General features: G+C 35.8%; 1 protein-coding gene across 1 annotated transcript in view; it reads right to left on the bottom strand.

Annotated features, from left to right (window-relative positions):
• Positions 1-8,351: 8,351 nt before the first annotated feature.
• Positions 8,352-24,780, bottom strand: part of ZNF804A (zinc finger protein 804A) — a 352,266-nt gene continuing 335,837 nt past the window's right edge. The window contains exons 3-4 of the mRNA XM_032755205.2: positions 14,358-14,488; positions 8,352-12,344 (exon numbers count right to left, since the gene is read on the bottom strand). Coding sequence (XP_032611096.1) covers positions 9,110-12,344; positions 14,358-14,488 — 3,366 coding nt within the window. The 3' untranslated portion in view covers positions 8,352-9,109. The remainder of the gene's footprint in view (positions 12,345-14,357; positions 14,489-24,780) is intronic.

The raw sequence follows: 24,780 nt of genomic DNA on the forward strand, positions 1-24,780 counted from the left end.
CTTTTATTCTTAATATGTTATATGCTGTCTCAACATATTATGTTTATTAAATTTATTATATTACTCAGCCATCTTATGAAATTGGCTATTTGTTTTTCAATTTCCCCTTTAGACTCTAAATTCCTTGTTGATAGACTTTATTTCTATTCACTGTTTACTCTTCAGAGCCTAGGAGAGTGCCTGGAACATATTAGACATAAATGATCATAAGAGACAAGTTAGCCTATAAAGGCATTTAATTGAAGAGGCACCTCAAATATGACAATAGCATGGTTATAGCCAGCAGGGGTATAGCATAGTTATATATCATTAGGCATAGTTTATCTCCTTCTCCTGAGCACTGATCAAAACTGAGGACAAGTGACCTTGGCTAAAGAATTATTTATTCAATAATTTTCTAGAATAGTTATCATGTCATTTTCCTGGTATAACTACGTTTGTCTCTCTTATTCTGGAAGACCTAGGGAAACATGAGATTTATTGATGACATAGAAAATGAAGGTGTCTCACAGTTTTCCAGTAGTTGGGAATTTTTTTTCCCATCTTATATTATAATATACCTGAGTGTATATTTCACTCCATTTCTTGACTGTGACTGCAGAGACAGAGGCTAGCATCTCACTAAGGAGAAAATGTCCAGGAATTCCATGCAGCAACGATCAGGCAGCCCTTGGGAGGTGTGTGCATGTGTGTCCTATGTGTATGTTTGTTCCATAAAGTATGGTTAGAGAGACGAAACTCATCCCAGACTTCCTGCAGACATGGAATCCAATGCCTCTAGCTCTGGACTTTTTGAAAATAGAAGTGATAATGACCAGTAGAGGGTAGACTACCACGTCCCTCCCTGTGTGCTAGTCCTAACTGAATGATTTGGACTTCGGAAAATTTGTTATTTGCTGAAGCAGCAGTAAAAGTTTATATCTCTCAAAATAGGATGAAGACTTGAAGTCGTTTTGAAAGGAATGCAGCATACCTGAGGGCAAATGAGCCAGGTTAGGAACAAAAACATTACCTCCTTGTGAATGAGGGTTTTTGGGGGTTTGTTTTTGTTTAACCGGGTAAAGTCATACTCAGTGCCTGATTTATACTCCCACTTTGTAATTCCTTTACCTATCTCAAAATGTCCCAGCCCATTAATTAAGAAAGCCACATACTCGTTCCTTTCCAAAGGGCACTATGGGACAACGTGGTATAGGAACACTGTGGCCTGCTTTACTCAACCTCTTGACTGTGACTGTAAAGGAAGAGTAGCCTTGCCAAGGGCAGAATGTTCAGAAGTTGCAGGCAGTTACTATCATATAGTACAATGGGCACTGGTTTCTGGGAAGGAAGAGAGAAAGCATTCAGTACTGCAAAGCAGCTTTCATGTAACAGATTTTGAGATTTTTTTTTTTTAATCCACTTTCTGTCACTAAGTTCAGGTCTCACATGTAATTTAATTTTAGATTTGTTTGCTGAAATGCTATAATGAATTATTTTTCATACAGAAGGTTTTGTTTTTGTACTCTATCTAAAACTCTGTATCTATAGCCAACTTTTAAACTTCATTATTGGTAAAGTCTCATTCTAGTCAAAATGGATAAACCAGTTCTTAAAATAGACAGAACCTCCAACAAATTGACAGTATAACCACAATGAGCTTTAATAGCTACCTCTAACAGTACTACATTTATTTATACACAAATGCATTGCTGTAGAGTCTTTTCTATGCTAACATATTTAGGCAAAGCTTTTCTAGATGGAATAATAATGTTATATTATATTTGTTTAGCAATTTTAAAAGATATTGTCAAGACAGTGTTATATATTAGCACAGAGGATTGGCAAGCACATAATTAATCCTTAGGTACTATAAAATGCAATTATAATTGCTAATGTGTAAAATGTATTTAAAATATTACATTATGCTTCACACTACCTAAGAAATTGTATGGGCTCACAAAGGTCATGGTATTAAAAGTTGCAATGCAGGATAGAAAATAAAAGATTTCACATCTCAAAACTTATTAATATTTCTATCATTGTTTTCTTTCAGTACAAATGTTCTAGGAATGAAAGCCATTTAATAAAAACTATAATCTGTTTGAGGCTTATCATTTTAATGTGAAGATTGATTCTCTGCCAACTGACATAAGTTGAAGTAATAGTCACTTGCAAAATCATTAGATTAAAAAACAAGTTGAATGCAGTAAGCAGATTAGTCAAAACTCAAAGCATTAATTTGAAACATAGCTATTTTCATAGATGCATAGAAAACATGGGCTTCAATATTAAGGCACCTTAAATGTTGGATTTTTAAAAACTAAAGTCTCTTTGACTTTAAAATGTTGTAACTTAGGTAAGCTCTGTCAAGAAATATAAGGGGAATTATTCCAAAGGAGGATAATGTGCAATGTAAGTCAATAAGCAGCCAGAACAAACATAATTTACTCAGTTGCAGAAGCTGGTTTCAACAAGTTCAACTAGAATATTCAAGACCTTGTCTGGGTTGCAAGCTTAGGCACTAGCAAGACGTTGGGTCAATTAGAAAACACAACAGGAGCAAACCTGAGGCAGCAGTTACATTCTGCAGAACACAATACAGTGCCAACAGGAGCTAGGAAGGAGCATAGGGTCTACTCTTGTTCTCGAGGGGAATGTTAACTAAGTAGAGTAACCAGGGAGCTTAGGCTATGAGAGGGTTTTCCAGTTAGAGGTTAAGTAATTGCACAAAGCTACTGGAGCAAAAGGAAAATGATTCTTTTACACAATTACTCAAGTCTTGCTTCTAGTTAATTGAATCTTAGTTCTTGTAAGGTCCAATAAAAATTCAGGTCTGGGCAGAGTTGTTGGTTATGGAATTAGAGATAATAGAAACTTTTTGGAAAAAACTAAAGGTTTAATGTGAGGCGTGTCATCAAAACTCCTTTACTTAATATGTGGGCCCTTCCCGAAGAATGTATGTTTTATGTCCATACCATCAATAAACATGTTGAAAAAAGAAATAAAATTAATATTAAATGAAATAATTAAAATAGTCTTAATCAATACAGTCTAGATACGAAAGGTAACAATACTAAACAAAGTATGCTTAGTTCAATTGAAATGTAATGAGATCTATTTTTTAAAAATCTAGAGTACATAATAAAATATTCTAAATACTGTGAAGATAATAAAAGTATAGAAAATCACCACATGAAAAATGTTAGGAAGTAATTTGTAAAAAATTAAAATGCAGCAGTTGAAACCAGATTTTTTTTCTTTTTCTTTTTTTTTTTTTTTTTTTTTTGAGACAGTCTTGCTGTGTTCCTGGAGTGCATCGGCTTTTTTTGACTCATTGCAACCTCCGCCTCCCGGGTTCAGGCGATTTTTCTGTCTCAGCCTGCCAAGTAGCTGGCGTTATAAGTGCCTGCCACCATGCCCGGCTAATTTTTGTATTTTTAGCAGAGAGGGGGTTTCACCACGTTAGCCAGGCTAATCTCAAACTCCTGGCCTCAAGTGATCTGCCTGCCTCGGCTTCCCAAAATGCTGGGATTACAGGTGTGAGCCCCCGCACCTGTCCTAAAACCAGAATTTTTAAAACTAAAAATATTAATATTAGTTAAATATGTAAACACATATATTCAAAATAATAATTAGCACAAAAAGATACAATCAATAAAAATAATGAGGTCATTTAAAAATAACAAGTTTGTCCAAATGTTGTGGGTTATTGTTAAGCTGATAAAAATAACAGTTTAGGAGATTAAAGGAGAAAATAAAAGAGATTATTTAAAAATAACAGTTTAGGATGTTAAATAAGAAGAAAGCTGGTTACACTTTTAGTTTTCTACCAGGAAATTCCAGGCTCAAGTAGATTCCAGAGCTCACATTCTTAACGGTCGAAAGCTCAGGGCAGGTGCTAGTCTACAAAATGCTTGTATCAATAAGTAAAAGTATCTTGCTCTAGGCATTTGGCTTAGTGAGCAATGATGTCTTTGTGTAAAAAACAAAAAGCGGTTTCTTCCTCTGAACCAATGCTTGCCATCTTGGATGGGGGGATAAGGATGTAATCCACAAGGCTGGTAGATGGTGGCCTATATTTCAGCCAAAGTCAGCACTTTGGAACTAACTGCACAGCCTTCTACTGTTGCTTCTAAAGCAGGACTTTGGGCATCAGCTCATGATATAAATAAGTCTCAATCCTTTATCCAATTTTATTTGTGAGAGAAGGTAAACAGCTTATTGGAAAACTTCCCAGGGGCAACATTCTCTCCCAAGGACACATAAATGACAGTGGCTTAGCAAACAAGTAAGTAGAGAAAAAAAAAGTAGATAAAAAAATGAGGAATGAAGAACACAGGACAGTGGTGTAATGCAATGCTGAATATAAATTCAATCTATTTTAACTGATGAATAATGAAATCTCAAACTTTGGATGGCTAAATACAAGATTTTGCATGTCTGCTTTCCATACTAGACTCAAATATCTGAATAGCAAGTATATTCTATTAATATCTCTGGCCCTAAAAACTAGTTTAGTGTCTGATACATAATAATATGTTATGTTTGGTAGCAAGTATTAATAAAATGATAGAAAGATGATAGATGCAGGATAGATTAGATAAATAATAAACAGATAGATAAATAGGTAGCTAATTAAATACATTGAGATCAAGATGAATACAGTAAAGTTTGAGCCTTCCTCTTGGGCCAGAAGAAAGGGTTAAAGTTGTGCTTTGATTTTTGGTAATGGAGTTCTCTTTTAAGTGATCTACAATTCCATTAAAAAAAGTTCTATATATTTAACATTTTGAAACCCTATTGTGTTTTGAAAAATTACCTTTTTATTTAGAAGGATTTAGGACTCGTTTGGAGTAAAAATAGGTAACAATTCTGGAACCCTAGTACACTCTTCATAGATTTTAATTATATTTTTTCAATTCATTTTATTCTTCACTTAACAAAATTTTTTTAAATGTTTACTATATGTTACATTCTACAGAGACTCAAGGAGCTCTCAGTCTAGTGATTTTGACAAACAAGGCAATATATTCGACACAGAGAATACTCTATGACAAAATTTGTGCTCAGCATGTTACGGGAAGAGAGAAGACAAGAAGCCATCTCATTAGGCAAGAGGGGGAACCTGGGAGAGAATTCCTAAAAGAAATCGACACCTTGAATTTTGGCTCGTTAGTGGTTATCCAAGTGAAGAAATATATAGAGAGTAAGGCATTGTAGGACAGCAAAACATGCTTACACAAGCTCGAGGGAGATGTAGATCAGTACATTAGAATGCTTGGCCCAGAGGAGAGCTGGAAGGAATGATCCTGAGAGGCTGGAACCTACTTCAGCACAGATTTTCCAAGACATACTAAGGACTTTGGTGTTTATCTTGAGAATAATTGAAAACTCTGAATAAGTTTTAAAGTACGGACATGTTATAATAAGACTACATTTTAAAAATGTAGCCCTGGTGAGAGCAGTGTTAGAGGATGAATTGCAGAAAAGGGAGACTGGGAGGATGGAGACATTATTTAAAACAGCAATTCAGCATATGGACAACTACAAGCAGGAGAAATGGAACTGAAAAAAAAAAATAAGGAAATAGAGCCACATCATTCTTGATTGCTTTGATGTGGGCATAAACTTATAACTTGAACAACAGGTTTTATTATAATGATATCCACAAAGTTTAGAAACACAGAAAAGAACAGATTTTGGTAGTATGTATAAAGTAAGATGATGGGTTTGAGTTCTGAGTTCAATATACTTGGAAGATATCCAGGTTAAGATGTTCTGTAGACAGTTTGATATAGGACTTTGACTTATAAAAAAAAACTTGGAGAAAATGTATAATTGACATATGCATAGTAGTTGAAGTTGTGGATGACTTTCCTTTGTATTACCCAATATAAAAACCTTTGTTAATTGGCTACAGTTACTTTCTACATTCAGGTTTCATTCTATTTTCCAAATCATTCATCCTTACAATAACAAATGGTATGACAATGCCTGTAACTAGCAGACTAGAGACGGTGGGTAAGAGATAGTGTTAAAATCATTTAAATTTCCAAAGTATATAGGATGTACAACAATTTATGCTGGGAAAGGACTGAAATTTTTTCTTCAGGATGCAACTTATAGCACACCATCAGCCAGCATCCAAAGCTACTTCCAGAGTATGACTGCCCTAATGGCTTGACTCTTGCTGCCATTAATATGGGCTTGCCTGGTGGTCCTCTGACAGCCTCACTGCCTAATGACAGCTCTCTGACTTACCTGTCTGGTTGCTCTACTCATTGTTGTTCTTCAGCCTATTGGCCTGATTTCTTTGATTCTGGAATTGATGTTGTCAGAATAGATGAACATGTGTGTCTCACCATCCATTCATTTTGAGTCCTTGACACATAACAGATGCCCAGACCATGTAAGCAATATCTTAGCAATCTATCAGAAAACTAGAAGAATTTTTTATAATCAGACTGACTTTGACAGTGATTAACTAGGTTCAAGTTTCTTGTCCAGACCTGGTATCCATGAGAACCAATTATTTTATCTGTAAAGCTGAGTTTTAATTAATCTTAATTGAGAACTTTCCTCCTCAAAGTTTCTAGAAATTCCTGTCATATATCTAGCAATCAGGTACATTCTCCTACAACTAAAAAGTTAACCATACCTAACCATATCATTTAACAAATAAATGAGAGAAACAGAATTTGAAAAACATGAAGATAACATGGTGAAAGAAAAGGAGGTACATAATACACAAATGATGTCTGCAATAACGTTAAAAAAGATCAGGAAACAAAGCAATTGTAGGATTAAAACAAGAGGTAAGAGGTGAACAACCAAGATGATAGAAGATACAAAGAAGAGGAAAATATGCATATTTTAAAGTCAAACACTTGGTTTGATTTTTTAACATCAAAAACAACAATTCTGCTCTGACAGATTAAAAACAAACTGGGTCAGCATTCCCCAGTGGATATCTCCATCTATTTTATCTTCAAAGATAGTTTCAAATATTTGGCCTGGGGAAAAAAATCATCCATTCAAATTTTAGTTCTTGTTTTTTGAACATATTGTCTTACAGCATTTGACATGAAATTGCTTCCTTATTATTTTTATCTACTTATTAGTCAATCATTAAGTGGTATACTCAGTCTTTCACAAGCATTTTTCAGATGAACATTCAAATAAACCAGTGATTATTATGCCAAATATCATGAAAGTAAATGGCCTAGATTTTCTTTCTTATTTTTCTTACATAAGATATAATTAAATATTGATTATTTTTATATGGGAAAATGCTTTTAGGTCCCTAATTATTTAGGGTAATCCAGTTCCTATGCTAGCCATATGAAATATTTCCTCAGTACAGCATCATTTAAAACTTGCTTTCCATTTAAAGTGACTCATTTGGGCTCTGAAACCCTGGATTTATTGCCAGGCTACTATAATCTGCTCTCATTGCAAATGGTGAGGACAACCCACTTTAAGAGGGACGTATACTTTGTCTTGCCAATGGTATGGACTGGGACGGGTATAAGAAATGTTCTTGGGGAAAGCGTGCTGTTTCCTAGTTCTCTATTGACTCATTATATTCTTAAGTACACATAAAAGCACTTGAGTGAGCAGTAATGCAGAGGTCATTAAAAATAAAACAGAGCCTGTAATCCCAGCACTTTGGGAAGCCGAGGCAGGTGGATCATTTGAGGTCAGGAGTTCGAGACCAGCCTGACCAACATGGAAAAACCCCGTCTGTACTAAAAATGCAAAAACTAGCCAGGCATGGTGGCATGCACCTGTAATCCAAGCTACTCGTGAGGGTGAGGCAGGAGAATTGCTTGAACCCGGGAGGCAGAGGTTGCAGTGAGCCAAGATCGTGTCACTGCACTCCAACCTGGACAACAGAGCAGACTCTGTCTCAAAAATAAATAAATAAATAAAATAAAGCAGAATCTGGAAGAGTGATGTGGACTTCTAATTGTTCCTGAGCGATTTAAAAATATGATACAAACATAACTACTAGAAAGATTTGCAGATAGAAGGGCTATTTATTTACTTTCCATCCCACTTCCAGATTCTCAATTAAGAGTAACATCCTTATACAGATTGTGTTTATGCCATTCATCCTAAGATGTTATAAAACAGGCAGTAGTATATTAAAGTTAAACCTATTCCTTAATTCATGCCAATATTTCCACGTATTTCCCACAATAATTAAAAATAAACACAATAAATTTGGGAATTTAAACATTATAAGCACTTATATTGGTTATTTACATTGCTTGTCTATTAGTCCTGTTCTAGAATTCCAGAAAGAATACTACATACTTTGCATATTTTTGAGTTATTACCCACCCAAATACTAAAATTACTTTAACATGAATTTCCATGGATTATTGTCTAAAGAGGGGGCCAATTGTTTAGAAAGTATAGTAAACTATGAGTATAAGTAACACTGTAAAAACAGAAAAACAAATCGACCCTCTGTCCTCTGTTATACTATTCTAAAAGATAGTATCATAGTTGAAGTATTGATAGAGCTCCAAGGATATTTTGATGGGCCTTGTAGATTCAGAGATTCCTGTGTATGAGTAAAGTGATATAAATCCAACACCTATTGTTACTATACATTCCTAAAACAGGGAAAACCAACTAAAAACAAAAGTGTGATTTACTTAAATAGTTAACAAAAATTTATTGCAAGAGATATTTTTCACTGAATTTACAGTTTCAAGGAACATGGTACAAAACATAGTGCCATCAGCTTTGTCTAAACGTTAAATAGGTGCAAATACACAAAGATTAAGAAAAACCAAGGGAGCATACTTTACAACATAAATTAGAGTACTATAAATATATTTTATGTACATTATACATACTGTTAAGACATCATTTTAATATACAGCATATATTGTATTGATTTTCAAACTATTCAGTGCTTTGATAATGTTATATATCAGAAACTTAGGGATTTATTTGCATCATTACACTTACAGTAAATGATTTCAAACCAATGAGGCCATATATTGGCCAGTTTATTTCCACCAGTTAAATAGCCAGGTACCCACATAGATGAACACGTAACGCATATAGCAATAGTTTTCACAAGAGTATTTTTTTCCCATTATGGTGATGACTAGAAGAGAGGTTGCAAAGGGATGACAGTAGGGTGTGGGGAAAGCAGTGAAGGAAAGAGTGCATGGGGTAAAGATGGGAAAGCCAGATGGCTAGGATGAAGAACGGAAGCTGGAATGATTGGCATCTGAGGAGGAGCAACAAAAGTTGGCTGGTTCCCAGGACAAAGCCTTGGTCCTACTGAGAGCTGAGGTAATGAGGTTCTGGTGAGAGCTGGGATTTGGGAAAGAAATTGTTGGTGTGGCTGAAGCACTTTAAAGGTTCCTGCAGCTGCGGCTGCAGCTGCAGCTGCAGCAGCTGCAGCATGCTGCTGCAAAACAGTGTGATGGATAGTGGTTACAGAGGTAGAACATAAGGACTGCTGCAAAGGCAAAGGCTGCAGAGGTGTGCTAGGGGGTGGGAGGGCAGCTGGAGGAAAGGTAAATTTAACCTTGTTGGCCAGCATGTTTGGCTGCAGAATGTGCTGGTAGACCTCACATGGTACATTTTTGAATTTGTCATGGTTTTCTAGTGGGATCAATAATGCTTGCTCTGGTAAAGCTAATGGAGCCAGGATTTGCTCAGCTGTTACAAAAGTATGACCACTGACATGTGCTTCCTTGAATGGCAATGGTGGTTGTGTGTTAAGGATTCCTGAATTATAACGCAGCCACTCAGTTGGTGTCTCATTCATCCTTCCTTGTGGAAGGGCCTCAGCCAGTTCATAATGGCAAAGATAGGATTTAGGCTGTGACTGTCTAAAGTTCCTTTCAATATTAGGCACCTGAAAAGGAATTTGCTTTTCATTAAGATTTATATTCTCACTTCTTTCTTTGTGTTCAAGCAGGGTGTTGTCGATTGCTTCTTTTGTTGGGGCACTAGCTACATAGACAGATGTGGTGGGATCATTGGAAACATCTGACAATTCACCAGAAGTGGTCTCCATTTCTAAATGCTCAGTTTCACCATTGGTTTCAGAAGGAAGGAGATTGTTAGGGTGGAAAGACAGTTTGTTTCTTAATTGGTTTGTTTGTTCTGAGTTCCTTTCGATTTTTGCAACTTCTTGTGGTTTCATTTTCTCTTTTTTGTCTTCACTTATTAACCTATCCAGAGGATTTAAGGAAGAATTGTCTTTCATGGGATAATCTGTATTTTCTTTGAGTTCTAAAGTTTCAAATCCGGGGTGGAATCTGCCTCTTTTTCGCCTCCGTTTCTTTTTAGGCTTACAGGGAGCAACTGAAGTACTTGGTGGCCTCAAAAATTCTTCTGGTAAATGATTCTGTCGATTTAAACTTTCATCTGAAGAATAAGAATGTGAATGTTGTCTACGTTTTCGATAGAATCTTTCTGATTCATTCATGACAGAATTGTAACCTCTTTTAACAGCCTGATTCTGACTCATACATTTCATATCATTTTGAAGAACTAAGCTTCTGTGATCCTGACTACAGCTTGACATTTTGGTTTTCCAACAACAGTAAGTTCTAGAGTATGTTAAATTATGTTTCCCAGAATGTATCACTGTTGGATTTGATTGTCCATTTAAAAGTATTGTGTTCTTTTTACAGTGGTTTTTAGAACTGATAGTATCATAAGTGTTGTATTCAGTATTCCATGTTTTACACATTTCTTCATTGTCGCTTAAGGATATGGATTCTGATTTGGGCCTTTTATCAAGTAACTGATGTGAGTCTAATAATTGCTCTGCAGCTAAATACTGCTTTTCTGAAATTGGTTCCAATAGATATTTCCCAGCATTTTCAGTGTAACTATTCTCTGCTTCCATTTTGCAGCGAGTTTCTGATTCTTTGGTTTTCTCCATATGATGATGCTGACATAACTTTTTTCTTTTTTTCTTTCTTCTACTTTTATGGAACCAGTGTTCATGAGTCTCTTTCAACCTTATTTTGTTGTATTTTTCATCTAGAGTGTCCTGTTTTATTTGACTTTTAGTAAAATTATACTTTTCTGTTTCTCTGATCTTACAGGAAATGTTTTTATACCTCTGACCCGTGTTCTCATTTTTTCCAGAATCACAACCACTGGAGAGAATATCATCAGCCAAAAGAGGAGTGACTTGGGTGTATTTATTTTTGCTACTTCCAATTTCATAATCAGTGAGTCCTTCTGTAGATACATCCTTGCAATCTGAAAGTGGTTCCATGCAAATGTCTCCCTGCTTCTGCTGAGAACAAAGATCTTTTAAGTCTGGCTTATTTTTATCTAGATTATTATTTACTTTAGTAGACTTGAAGTCAAAACATAGAGGATTACAGCTATAGGAAATTGATGGTTTAGTAGTTGTATAAACTAGCATTTCTGATGGCCACTGAAGAACTGTAGACCTGTGTTTGTTAAGGACAGGTACAAATGGCTCACACTGTCTTTTGCAGAAATTTGTTTTCTTATGTATAGTTATGTTAACCTCTTCAGTATTTGAAGGGGCCAATGTCTCGGGACCATTTTTGTTTTCAGTCTCAGTTGTGGATGCCTCGTTATGCTTAACATTTTCCTCTGTGGTAGCTTGCACAGAAATGCAATCATTAGACGTGTCAAAAACTGTGGATTTATTTCCTAACAACTCAGAACTGTTACTACTAACAGGTATGTCTTCATTAATAACAACACTCTCCAGTGGTATTTGATCTGATAATGGGACTGAATTTTGACAATTATCTTCATCAGAAGATAACTGAAGTTGAAGCTTGCAAAATGAAGGTAATAATAATGCATCTTTTTCACTAGAGACTTCTTTTATCTCTTGAGTTTGAGCAGTTTCTTTGTCTGTGCACATTGCCTCTGGTGGATGAAAAGAGTTAGTTTTCTCCTCAGAACTCAAAAGCACATCTGTTGGTGAAGATAGTTGAAGATGACAAGCACTGGGGACAAATCTACTTTTTCTGCTAAATCCTTTTCCCACTGAGGCATCATCACTGTATTCAGAGAAGGCTGCAGCTGAGGACTCTAGCTTCACGGATGCTTTCTTTGGAAATGCAAAAGAAAAGCCGATTTTGTGTCTGTGAATCCCCTGGGCTTGATCCCCAACTTGGTTATTTTTTGCTGTATAATTATTTGCGCTTTCTGGATCTTCAGCAACAGTGGTAGCATCTTTAGTATTCTCTTCACTATGAATCAAAGTATATTTGAAATCTTGCTGGTTATTAACTGAATCCACAACAACTCGTTGGGAAATTTCATTACAGTTTTCTCTCACAGTAACAGTTGTTGATTTGAACATGGGGCCACTTCCAGGAGCGCTAGAGAAAGAAACAGAAGTGTGTGTTAAATAGCTTCTGAGAAAAAAAAATAGTCAAATATTTACATCTTTAAACAGTCATTAAAATATTTTTTCAAATTTTTAAATCTTTGTGACAGAATTGCCTTCATATGGTGTAAGTACTTTCCATGGTGCCACAATATCATTTACTTGTTGTACTGTTTGGAATAACTTGGAAATATTGTCCTGAAGTTGCTGTTATAGCTGTTAAGAGCAATGTTGAGGATATGCTCTTAACCAGTGCTATCTGACTAAAATTTTCCACCTTCGTGGCCTCTTCCGTGATATTTTGAAGTGTTGTATTGTCTAAAGTAAAATTACTTTTGATTCACAAATACTTAATATCATTGATGCTATATGGTAAATATGATGAAAGTTCTAAACAAAACCCTTAATCATGACTGCAGAAAAGCTGGGAATTTGGTTAAACAATTCAATTCACCCAGCATTCACCAAGACTCTACTATAGCCCAATTGGTATGGGCAAAGGTAACTAAGAGATAGTACTAGCTTTATAAGAGCTTTGACTCTTTTGAAATTGTTAGTCTCAATATTTAAAATTATCCTGAAGTTATACATTATATCATAACATGCAGTAAATGCAGGATAAAAGACAATTCACTTAAAATATAGCTTATTTGGAATTACATTACACTGTAGTGAGTTCTGATGAAAAGAACTATACTGACAAACGCATAAATATAAGAAAACCCTAAACCTTATCCTTAACAGAACTGTGTGTGAAGAAAATTCCTGCTATTCTAAAAATTCAGTGTTTTAAATATTATAAGTAGACAAGAAAATTTTAGTTGGACATTTCTTTTATCTAACCACTAACACAATGTATTGCTTCATTGTTTTATCTGCTAAGTAACAGAACGACTTTCTTTTCTCGTCTTTTGAAGCACAAAATTAATGCAAAAATCATGTATGTGTGGTTGTGTGTATATATAATGTAAAATATGTGCTTTATACTGAGGATAATAATTTAAATAAACAGTATTGCTTTTTGTGTATATCATTATTAGCTCTAGTTCACTTAATATGTCATAATTTATATTTGCAAATTCTATTTATAGAGCATTAAGTTACATAGGTTCCATGATTCTCTATAGTTAAAATTTGTATAATTTTTTATTCATTACCACAAAAAGTAAACATATCTGATTGGTGTAACTGAACAGCAGTAGCATCTGTTTTTAACAGTTGCATGTAGGATTCCAAATACATATACATTTTAGTTTGGTTTTTACAAATTTGGCATCCCTAACAATGTTTCGATATGTCAACATATCCCATAACATTATTCAGCAAAAAGTAGATTTGGAATGAAATAATTTTGACATAGACAATAATAAGAGAGGCTTCATTTATTGGAGAAACAAAGACTACTTTTAAAAAGTCTTATTTTAATAACTTTGCCCTGGCTTCACACCTAATAGCTGCTCACTGTTAGAAGCAGATCAAAGTTTAAGAGTTGTGAACCTCTAACAGCCCAGTTAAACTTTATTCACAGTGCACCTAATGTTGGTCTGTTTCTCAAGCAAAATTCTTATCTTTTTTTAGAAAAAGAATCTTAAACATAATTTTAAATAGAAGTTCTCCAAATTTTCATTTTAAAAAGTATCTCTAAAAACTCTTTTTGTTAAAAGGGTCATAAGATACTGCCTTGCTGTCTTCCTCAATTAAATGTTTGAGTATCACCAAGAAATGAGGTAGCTTTCAACTAAGATAGCTTAAATAATAACATAAAGTGTATTTTTTAATCCAAAATTACAGTAATTTTGGCTTTTTACTGAAATGTGCATTAAACAGGTGTTTGCATAAAATTCTAATTCAAATTACTGTTTACAGCCTACAGAAGGCCATGAAAACATGTGTGCCTTATTCTGGGTACAGTAATAAATAGATTTGTGCCCTTTATTTCTGACTCCCCCTATACCCCTTTTTTGGTCATGTTTTAAGAAAACTTACAATTTCATTGGATACTTACCATACAGTTTCCTTTCTTAGCTCAGCCAGCTTGTGCAGGCGTTGGAGTGCCTTTTCCTGTTTTCTTTCATCTTTCCTGGATTTAGATGCTACATTTCGAGCAAATTCCCTTTGTTTCAGTTCCTTGAGCCTCTGTTAAAAAAAGTTGGAAACGATTAATTGTATTTTGTTCTATAGAAGTTTTAAAGTTTCATTGTTATTGTTGAAATTTTCCAATGCATCATCTTTGACCTTGTCGAAAGGTAAACACAACATTCATGACGATCCACTTCTAACAAAAATATTTTCTTGCATTTTGGCTTGTGAAAAGGCCAAAGCATATTATTACATCATAGTGAAATTTATATCTATGTCTTAGGCAAATTGTAATTGAAAACTTTAATCTCTTCTTATTGATCTTTTCCTGCTGTTTCTCTGCGTAATTCAGGTGAAGCATTCGTGTCTTATAAACCCCAAATTTACAAAAAAAATTCAACTTGCTTATTGCTTATGTATTTTAGTTATATATAATATGTTTTCTTATATTTTGATGTACAGTATATTAGAAAGTTATGTGGTCCTTTGTGTCTGTGTGTGTGTGTGTGTGTGTGTGTGTTTAAGTGAAAAGTTTATTAGGAAAGTAAATGAATAAAGATTGGCTACTCCATAGGCAGAGCAGCCCTTTCTGTGTGTTCTGAGAGTACATTATTTATGTTAATCCATAAGACAAACGATCTCTCCTGATGTGGTTTAAAACAATCCCTTCTCTCAAACAGCAGGCATGTTTCCAGAATAATTCAAGATATTGGAAGAAAATTAGTACTGTTTTTCTAGAAATTCTTACTACATTGGGTATTATCTTTCATCTGTGTTGAAGAAGTTCATTTTCTGGGTTGATGGCAAGAAAAACAGCATGCCAACTCAAACACAATTGATTAATAGCCATGTGTGTGGTATAATTTTTGAGACATCAAAGTTGTTTTGTGCCCCAACTATTTTCACTGTGTACTTTCATGATGTGTACAGTTATTAAAAATAATAAAAGTACTATTTTCCCTAATGGTTCATGTTGTTATGCAATTCTAATATGTCAGAATCTTGAGTAGGACTCACTTATACTAGTGATATAATGTGGCTGTGTCCCCACCCAAATCTCATCTTGAATTGTAGCATCCATAATTCCCATGTGTGGTGCGAAGTACCCAGTGGGAGGTAACCGAATCATGGGGGCGGGTCTTTCCCATACTGTTATTGTGATAGAGAATGTGTCTCATGAGATCTGATGGTTTTATAAAAAGGAGTTTCCTTGCACATGCTCTCTTGCCTGCCTCCATGTAAGACGTGACTTTGCTCCTCCTTTGCCTTCCACCAAGATTGTAAGGCCTTTCTAGCCATGTGAAACTGTGAGTCAATTAAACCTCTTTCTTTTATACATTACCCAATCTCAGATGTGTCTCTATTGGCAGCATGAGAACTAACTAATATGGTAAATTGGTGCTGGGTAGTGGGGTGCTGCTGTAAAGATACCTGAAAATGTGGAAGTGACTTTGGAACTGGGTAACAGGCAGAGGTTGGAACAGTGTGGAGGGCTCAGAAGACAGGAAGATATGAGAAAGTTTGAAACCTCCTAGAGACTTGTCAAATGGCTTAGACCAAAATTCTGATGATGATATGGATAATAAAGTCCAGGCTGAGGTGGTCTCAGGTGGAGATGAGGAACTTATTGGGAACTGGAATAAATGTTACTCTTGTTATGCTTTAGCAAAAAAACTGATGACATTTTGCCCCTGCCCTAGAGATTTGTGAAACTTTTTGGAAGAAATTTCTAAGCAGGAAAGCATTCAAGAGGTGAGTTAGGGGCTGTTAAAAACATTCGGTTTTATGTATTCACAAAGTTATTGTTTGGAATTAGAACTTATGTTTAAAAGGGAGGCAGAACATAAAAGTGGAAAATTTGCAGCCTGATGATGCAATAGAAAAGAAAAACCCATTTTTTGAGGAGAAATTTAAGCTGGCTGCAGAAATTTGCATAAGTAACAAGAAGTCAAATGTTAACGACAAAGACATTGGGGAAAAATGTCTCCGAGGCATGTCAAAGTTCTTCACAGCAGCCTGTCCCATCACAGGCCCAGAGGATTGGGAGGAAAAAGTGGTTTTGTGGGCCAGTCCCAGAGCCTTGCTGCTTTGTGCAGTCTCAGGATAGTGCCCTGCATCCTAGCCATGGATAAAAGGGGCCAATGTACAGCTCAGGCCATTGCTTCAGAGGGTGCAAGCCCGAAGTCTTTGTGGCTTACACATGGTTTGGGCCTGTGGGTGCACCCAATTCAAGAATCAAGGTTTGGGAACCTCTGCCTAGATTTCACAGGATGTATGAAAATGCCTGATGTCCAGCAGAGGTGTGCTGCGGGGCAGAGCCCTCATGGAGAACCTTCGCTAATGCAGTGCAGAAGGGAAATGTGGGTGGGATCCCCCACATAGAGTCCCCACTTGGGCACTGCTTAGTGGAGCTGTGAGAAGATGGCCACTGTCCTCCAGATAGCAGAATGGTAGATCCACCGACAGCTTATAACATGTGCCTGGAAAAGCCACAGATACTCAACACCAGCTCGTGAAAGCAGCCAGGAGGAGGTCTTTCCTGTGCTGTTCTAGTGATAGTGAACAAGTCTCATGAGATCCAGTGGTTTTATAATGGGAAGATCCCCTGCACATGCTCTCTTGCCTGCCACCATGTAAGACATGACTTTGCTCCTCCTTCACCTTCCACCATGATTGTGAGGACTCCTCAGCCATGTGGAACTGTGAGTCAAACCTCTTTACTTTATAAATTTCCCAGTTTCTGGTATGTCTTTATTAGCAACATGAGAATGAACTAATACCACTAGTTACATTTTTAAAAAAACTAATTGGATAAAGTTTTAATAAATACCATATTCATATGCACTTATGTGTACCAGGAGCTTAGAACAATACCTGGTCTATAAAATTTCTGTTCCATAAATATTTTTAAATTATTGTGTAACTGATTTAGATCCTCCAAATTATAAATGTTCCATCTACTTTAAAAAGTTCATCACTATGAATAAATAATAAAAGGCTCCTAATTATTCTGGATTGTAAATCTGAATTTCCCCAACATAGCATGAGGTAGCTCAAATGACATATAACACTGACATAGTTTAAGCTTAAAACGATCTCTAATATTTAAATTGACATCATTTATAGAAAGTGTCCTTGTATGTGTATATATCTATATATTTTTGAATTTACACAAAGATATTTTAAGAATGCTCATTTGCACTGACATATTTGTGTAGGATAAGACTTTCCAGAGTAGAATTTAGATGAAAGATAAATCATGTCATAAATGTCTCAATTGTATAGCTATTTCCCAGAAAGCAAAACTTTGAAATCATTTCCTTAATATGACTATTAAAATGGCCATAATTTTATCATATGCATTAAATTATTAATTGCTTTTCATAAAACAGGTGTAGAATTAGAGTATAATAGGTCAAGAATATTTTGCTCATAAATTTTAGGTATACAGGGTCTTGGTCACTTTTATTTCTTAAAAACTTAAAGTAATATCAAGACTCATTCAAAAGATAATTATTGAGCACTAGCAGCAGTCACTCTGTTAAATGGCTGAGATTTTGTTTTTAACTAAAGAAAATATTTTTACTTTCATTGTGTGTTTCTATGAGTGTATATGTGGGCAAGTGTTGTGTATTTACGTGTATTTTACAGAAATAAGGAGTGAACATACACATTAAGAGGTAACAGCAGTCACTGGTTGGAATATTCTTACAGTGCCATGTATGAAGAGAGAGAAGTGCTCAAGAAAATCCTAAAGACAGCTACTTGGTTAAAGTGATATCTTTGCTGGGTTTTGAGGAATACAAATATTAACTAGCAAAAAAGAGTTGGATGTTGGGGATGAGAGTGTGTATCAGGGACCATGAACAACTTCGTACAAACACAAGAATCTAAGTTTTCTAAAATAAGATGTAAAAGAAGTAAAGTACCAGGTGAAATAAAGCAAGAAAGAGTTTTAATACCAGAGCTAATCAGCAAATAATCTTTGATTATTAGTTATAAATAGTTTTATTCCAAGAAGTACAGATAATTTATTTCCTACTGGTTCTTTAGAAAAGCTCTAGTCAACAAACCAAAAAGATAGACTTTACTGTTTTTAATAAAATCTTTAGTATAAAAGTTAATTGTTATTACATATACACACACACATATATAAACATATATAATACATAAAATACATGTAATAATCAATGGTTAAAAACAGTGGGTTTACATTTCATTGGTAAGATAAAAGTGCAATGCTTCTAATGAAAAACAAATGAATGAAAAACAAACCGTATTTTCCAAAGAAAGCATGCAAAATGCCAGGACTTTCACTATTTACTGTTTCAAAGTAACCATTGAGGTTTAGAAATAATCGGGTTTCATTGACATAATCGTTGAATATTGAGGAGTCAGTCTATTATTAAATGCCAATACTGTTGTTATTTGTAATATAAGTGACTGACAGACATGGCTGGAAGCAGCTCCAGATTTAGATAACTGTGACTATTTAAAACGTAAATTTAAAGAGGAGAGGCTAGATGGTAGAATAGAAGGCTCCACCAATCATCTTCCCCGACCCCACAAGGATGACAATTTATCTACACGAAAAAGGCGCCTTCGTAAGAACCAAAAATGAAGTGAGCGTTCACAGTACCTGGGTTTAACTTCATTTCACTTAAAGAGGCACTGAAGAAGTAAGATAAACAGTCTTGAATAGCCAATGCCTCCCTTCTCCCAACCCCCAGAAGTGGCCATTCTGCATGGAGAGAAAAATCTGCACACTTGGGAGAGTGAGAGAGAAACAATTGTGAGACATTATGTTGAACTCAGTGCTTTCCTGGCACAACAGAAAGCAAAATCAAACTGAACTCAGCTGATTCTCACCCATGGAGGTAGTATTTAAACTAACCCTAGCCAGAGGGGAATGGACCATCCCAGCAGTTGGAACTTGAGTTCCTGCAAGCCTTGCCACCTTGGGCCAGAGTGCTCTGGGGCTCTAAATAAAGTTCAGCTTTATTATTTCAGCTTTATTTATTCAACTCACGGCAGTCTAGACTGCAAATCCTAGGCAAGTCCTATTGCTGAACTGGGCTCACAGCCAGTGGTCTGGAGGGGCACATAACAAACTGAATAACAGTTTGGCTAAGGGAGGGCTGATGCCACTCCTCCCCCTCCCCAACCCCAGGCTGCAGAGCTCATGGCTCCAAAAAGGTCCCTTCATTCTACTTGAAGAGAGATAGGGGAGGGGAGGAGAGGGGAGGGGAAGAGAGGCGAGAGAAGAGCAGGGAGGACTTTGTCTTGCATCTTAGATACCATCTCACTCACTGCAGGAAAGAGTACCAGTCAGAGTTGTGAAACACTCTTTCCAGGTCCCAGCTCCAGGAAAACATTTCTAAACACACCCTGGGCTAGAAGGAAACTTACTGTCTTGAAGGGAAGGACCTAGTTTTGGCAGAATTGATAACTTGCTAACTGAAGAGCCCTTGGGTCCTGAATAACCAGCAGCAATACCCAGGTAGTACTTCGTGGGCCTCGTGTGAGACTCTGTGACTTCCTGGCTTCCAGTGAAACTCTCAGCACATTCCCAGTTGTGGTGGATATGGGGAGAGACTTCCTCTGCTTGAGAAAAGTAGAGAGAAGGAAAGGGGACTTTGTCTTGCACCTTAGATACAAGCTCCGCCACAGGGAGATAGAGCACCAAATGATATCTTGGGGTCCCTGAATCCAGGATTTGGCTTTTGCATGGCATTTCTGGATCTGCCTTGGGCTAGAGGGGCACCCACTGCCCTGAAGGTTGAGCCCCAGGCCAGGCAGTATTCACCACAAGCTGAATGAAGAGCTTCTGACCCTTAAGGAACTATCAGCAGTAGCCTGATAGTTTTCCCTATGGGCCTGTAGTGGTAGTGGCCATGGGGTGAGGCTCCTCTGCCTTAGGAAATGGGAGAGATAAGTGGGAAGAAGTACATCTTGTGGTTTGAGTGCCAGCTCAGCCACAGTACAATGGAACACCAGGTAGACGTCTAAGGTTTTTGATTCTGGACCCTGGCTTTAAGACATAACCTGTGGACCCACCTGGGGCCTGAAGGAACTTCATTCCCTAAAGGGAAGGACATAGGCCATGAGCCATTAGTAAAGCCCCAGGGCTTTGAGAGAAGAGGACCCAGGTGGTGGCTACAGCAGGCTTTGGGTAAGATCCAATGCTGTGCTGGCTTCAGGTTTGACCAAGTGCAATCCTAGTGGTGGCGGCCACAGGGGTGTTTATGACACTCCATCCCTGGCTCCAGCCAGCTCAGAACTGAGAGAGAGACTCCATTTGCTTGGAAGAAAGTAAGGGAAAAGAACAGGAGTCACTGTCTGGTAATCCAGGTAATTCTTTTGGATCTTGTCCAAGACCTTGGAGGTGGTATCTCTGAATCTACAAGAGCCACAGAATTACTGGGCTTGGGGTGCCCCCTAATGCAGATACAGCTTAGTTCACAACATACAGTCCTTTCAGACCTGAAAAAACCTTCTAAAAGTATAGGTACAAACAAGCCCAAACTGTGAAGACTACAGTAAATACCTAACTCTTCAATGACCAGACATGGGCAGATATTCCTAAGTATTAAGACCATCCGGGAAAACATGATCTCATCAAAGGAACCAAATAAGACATGATGGACCAATCTTGAAGAAACAGGGATATGCGACCCTTCAGACAGAGAATTTAAAATGGCACTTGTGAGGAAACTCAAAAATATTGATGATAACAAAGAAGAAATTCAGAATTTTATGAGCCAAATTTAACAAAGAGATTGACATAATTAAAATAAAGCAAGCAGCAATTCTGGAGCTGAAAAATGCAATTGGCAAACTAAAGAATGCATCAGAGTTTCTTAAAAACAATTGATCTATCAGAAGAAAAAAATAGTGAGCTTGAAGATAGGCTATTTAAAAATACAAAGTCAGAGCAGACAAAAGGAAAAGCATAAAAAACAATAAATCACACCTACAGGATCCAGAAAATACCCTCAAAAAGGACAATCTAAGAGTTTTTGGCGGGATACAAGGTTTATCCAAAGGGATAATAAAAGTGAACTCCCCAAACCTAAAAAAAAGATATCAATATCCAAGTAAAAGAAGGTTATAGAACACCATGAAGATTTAACCTAAAGAAGACTACGTCAAGGCATTTAATAATCAAACTCCCAAAGATCAAGGAAAAAGAAAGGATCCTAAAAGCAGCAAGAAAAAAGAAACAAATAATATAATACGGAGGTCCAACATGCCCACTAGCAGCGTTTTTAATGGAAATCGTACAGGCTAAGAGAGAGTGGTATGATGTATTTAAAGTGCTTAAGGAAACAACAACAACAAAAAACTTTTACCCTAGAATAGTAAACCTGCTTAAAATATCCTTCAAACAGGAAGGAGAAATAACTTTCCCAAACAAAAGCTGAGGGGTTTCATCAATACCAGATTGTCCTAAAAGAAATGTTAAAGAGAGTGCTTCAGTTAGAAAGAAAAGGTTGTTAATGAGCAATAAGAAATCATCTGAAGATACAATATTCACTGGTAATAGTAAGTACACAGAAAAACATGTAACACTGTAATACTGTAAAATACTGTAACAGTGGTGTATAAACTACTCTTAAATAGAAAGGTTAAATGATGAAACAGTCAAAAACAACAACTACAACAACTTTTAAAGATATACATAAGATAGAGCAAGACTCCATCTCAAAAAAGAAAAGAATAAAAAAGATATTGATGAGATATAAACAGAAGCAACAAAAAATAAAATAGGGGAACAAAGTTATAGCATAGGGTTCTTACTAGTTTTATTTTTGCTTGTTTGCTCACATTTGTTTATGTAAAAACTGTTGTTAGCTTAAAACAGTGGGTTGTAAGAGACTATTTGCAAGCCTTATAGTAACCTCAAATCAAAAAATATACAACTGAAACACAACAAATAAAAATAAAGAAATTAATTCACATCACCCAAGAAAATTACTTTTACTGAAAGAAGGACAAGAAGGAAAGGAAGAAGAAAGGGAAGACCAAAACAAAACCAGAAAACAACTAACAAAATGGCAGCAGTAAGTTCTTACTTATCAATAATAACATTCAGCATACATGGACTAAACTCTCCAATCAAAAGACATAGAATGGCTAAATTATTAAAAAAAAAAAAACAAACGAAGATCCAATAATCTGTTACCTACAAGAAACACACTTCACCTATAAAAACACACACAGAGTGAAAATAAAGGGATGGAAAAAGATATCCCATGACAATGGAAACCAAAAAAGGATAGGAGTAGCTATAGTTATATGAGATAAACAGATTCGATGACAACAACTATAAGAAAACACAAAGAAGGTCACTATATAGTGACAAAAAGATCAAATCAACAAGAAGATATAACAATTGTAAATACATATGCACCCAATACTGAAGCATCAAGATTTATAAAGCAAACATTAGAGCTAAATAGAGAGCTAGACCTCAGTACAATAATAGCTGGAGCGACTTTAACATCCACTTTCAGCATTGCACAAATATTCCAGAGAGAAAATCAGCAAAGAAACATTGGACTTAACCTGTACTATAGACTAAAAGAACTTAATAGATATTTATGGCACATTTCATCCAACAACTACAGAATACACATTCTTTTCTTCATTATAGGGATCATTCTCAAGAGTAGACCATATGTTACATCACAAAACAAATCTTAAAACATTAAAAAAATTGAAATAATATCAAGCATCTTCTCTGACCACAATGGAATAAAACTAGAAATCAATAAAAGGAGGAATTTTAGAAGCTATGCAAATGAAGGAAAATGAAACCATATGCTCCTTAATGAACAGTGGGTCAATAAAGAGATAAAGAAGGCAATTGAAATGCTTCTTGAATCAAATGATAATGGAAACGCAACATACCAAAATCCATGGGATACAACCAAAGCACTACTAAGAGGAAAGTTTACAGCAAACTAAAAAAGAAGACAACTTCAAATAACCTAAGAATTCATCTTAAATAACTAGAAAACAAAAGCAAGCCAAACCCAAAATTAGTAGAAGAAAAAAATAATAAAGATTAGGGTGGAAATAAATGAAAATGAAGTAAAGGAAACAATACAAAACATCAATGAAATAAAAAGGTTTTTTTTTTAAATTAAACAAAATTGACAAACCTTTAGCCAGACTAAGAAAAAAAGAGAAGATCCAAATAAAATCAGAGATGTAAAAGGAGAGATTGCAACAGATACCATATAAATTCAAAAGACCATTAGTGGCTATTATGAGCAACTACATGTAAATATATTCAAAAATCTAGAAGAAATGCACAAATTCCTAGACATATACAACGTCCTGAACCATGAAGAACTCCAAAACTCAAACAGACCAGTAACAAGTAACGAAATGGAAGCCATAATAAAAAGCCTCCTAGTAAGAAAAATCCCAGAACCTGATGACTTTACTACTGAATTGAACCAAGCATTTAAAGAAGAACTAGTAGCAATCCTACTCAAACTATCTGAAAAAATAAAAAAGAAAGGAATACTTCCAAACTCCTTCAATAAGACCGTATTGCCCTGATACCAAAACTGGAAAAAGACACGCTGAAAACATACACACACAGACACACACACACACATGCACACACACACAAAACAAAACTACATGTCAACATCGTTGATGACTACTGATACAAAAATCCTCAACAAATACTAGCAAACTGAATTAACACATTAAAATGGTTATTCATCATGACCAAGGGGAATATATCCCAGGGAGACAAGGATGATTTAACACAGGCAAGTCAATCAGTGTGGTACATCACATCAACAGGATGAAGAACAAAAACCATACAATCATTTCAAATGATGCTGAAAAAGTGTTTGATAAAATTGAACATCCATTTCTGACAAAAGCCCTCAAAAAACTGGGTTTAGAAGGAGCATACCTCAACATAATAAAAGTCATATACAACAGACCCACAGCTAGTATCATACTGAATGAGGAAAAAACTGAAAGCCTTTTCTTTGTGATCTGGACCACGACAAGAATGACCACTGTCATCACTGTTATTCAACAGAGTACTGAAATCCTAGCTAGAGCAATCAGACAAGAGAAAGAAATAAAAGGCATCCAAATTGGAAAAGAAGAAGCCACGTTATTTTTGTACCAGATGATATAATATTATACCTGGAAAAATTAAAGATGCCACCAAAAAGCTTTTAGAACTGATGAACAAATTCAGTAAGGTTTCAGGATACAAAATCAACATACAAAAATCAGTAGCAATTTTATATACCAACAATTAAAATTATGAAAAAGAAATTAAGAAAGTAACTTCATTTGCAATAGCTCCA

Source organism: Hylobates moloch, unplaced genomic scaffold (genome assembly GCF_009828535.3).
Source record: "Hylobates moloch isolate HMO894 unplaced genomic scaffold, HMol_V3 SCAFFOLD_1, whole genome shotgun sequence".
Classification (NCBI taxonomy): Eukaryota; Metazoa; Chordata; class Mammalia; order Primates; family Hylobatidae; genus Hylobates; species Hylobates moloch.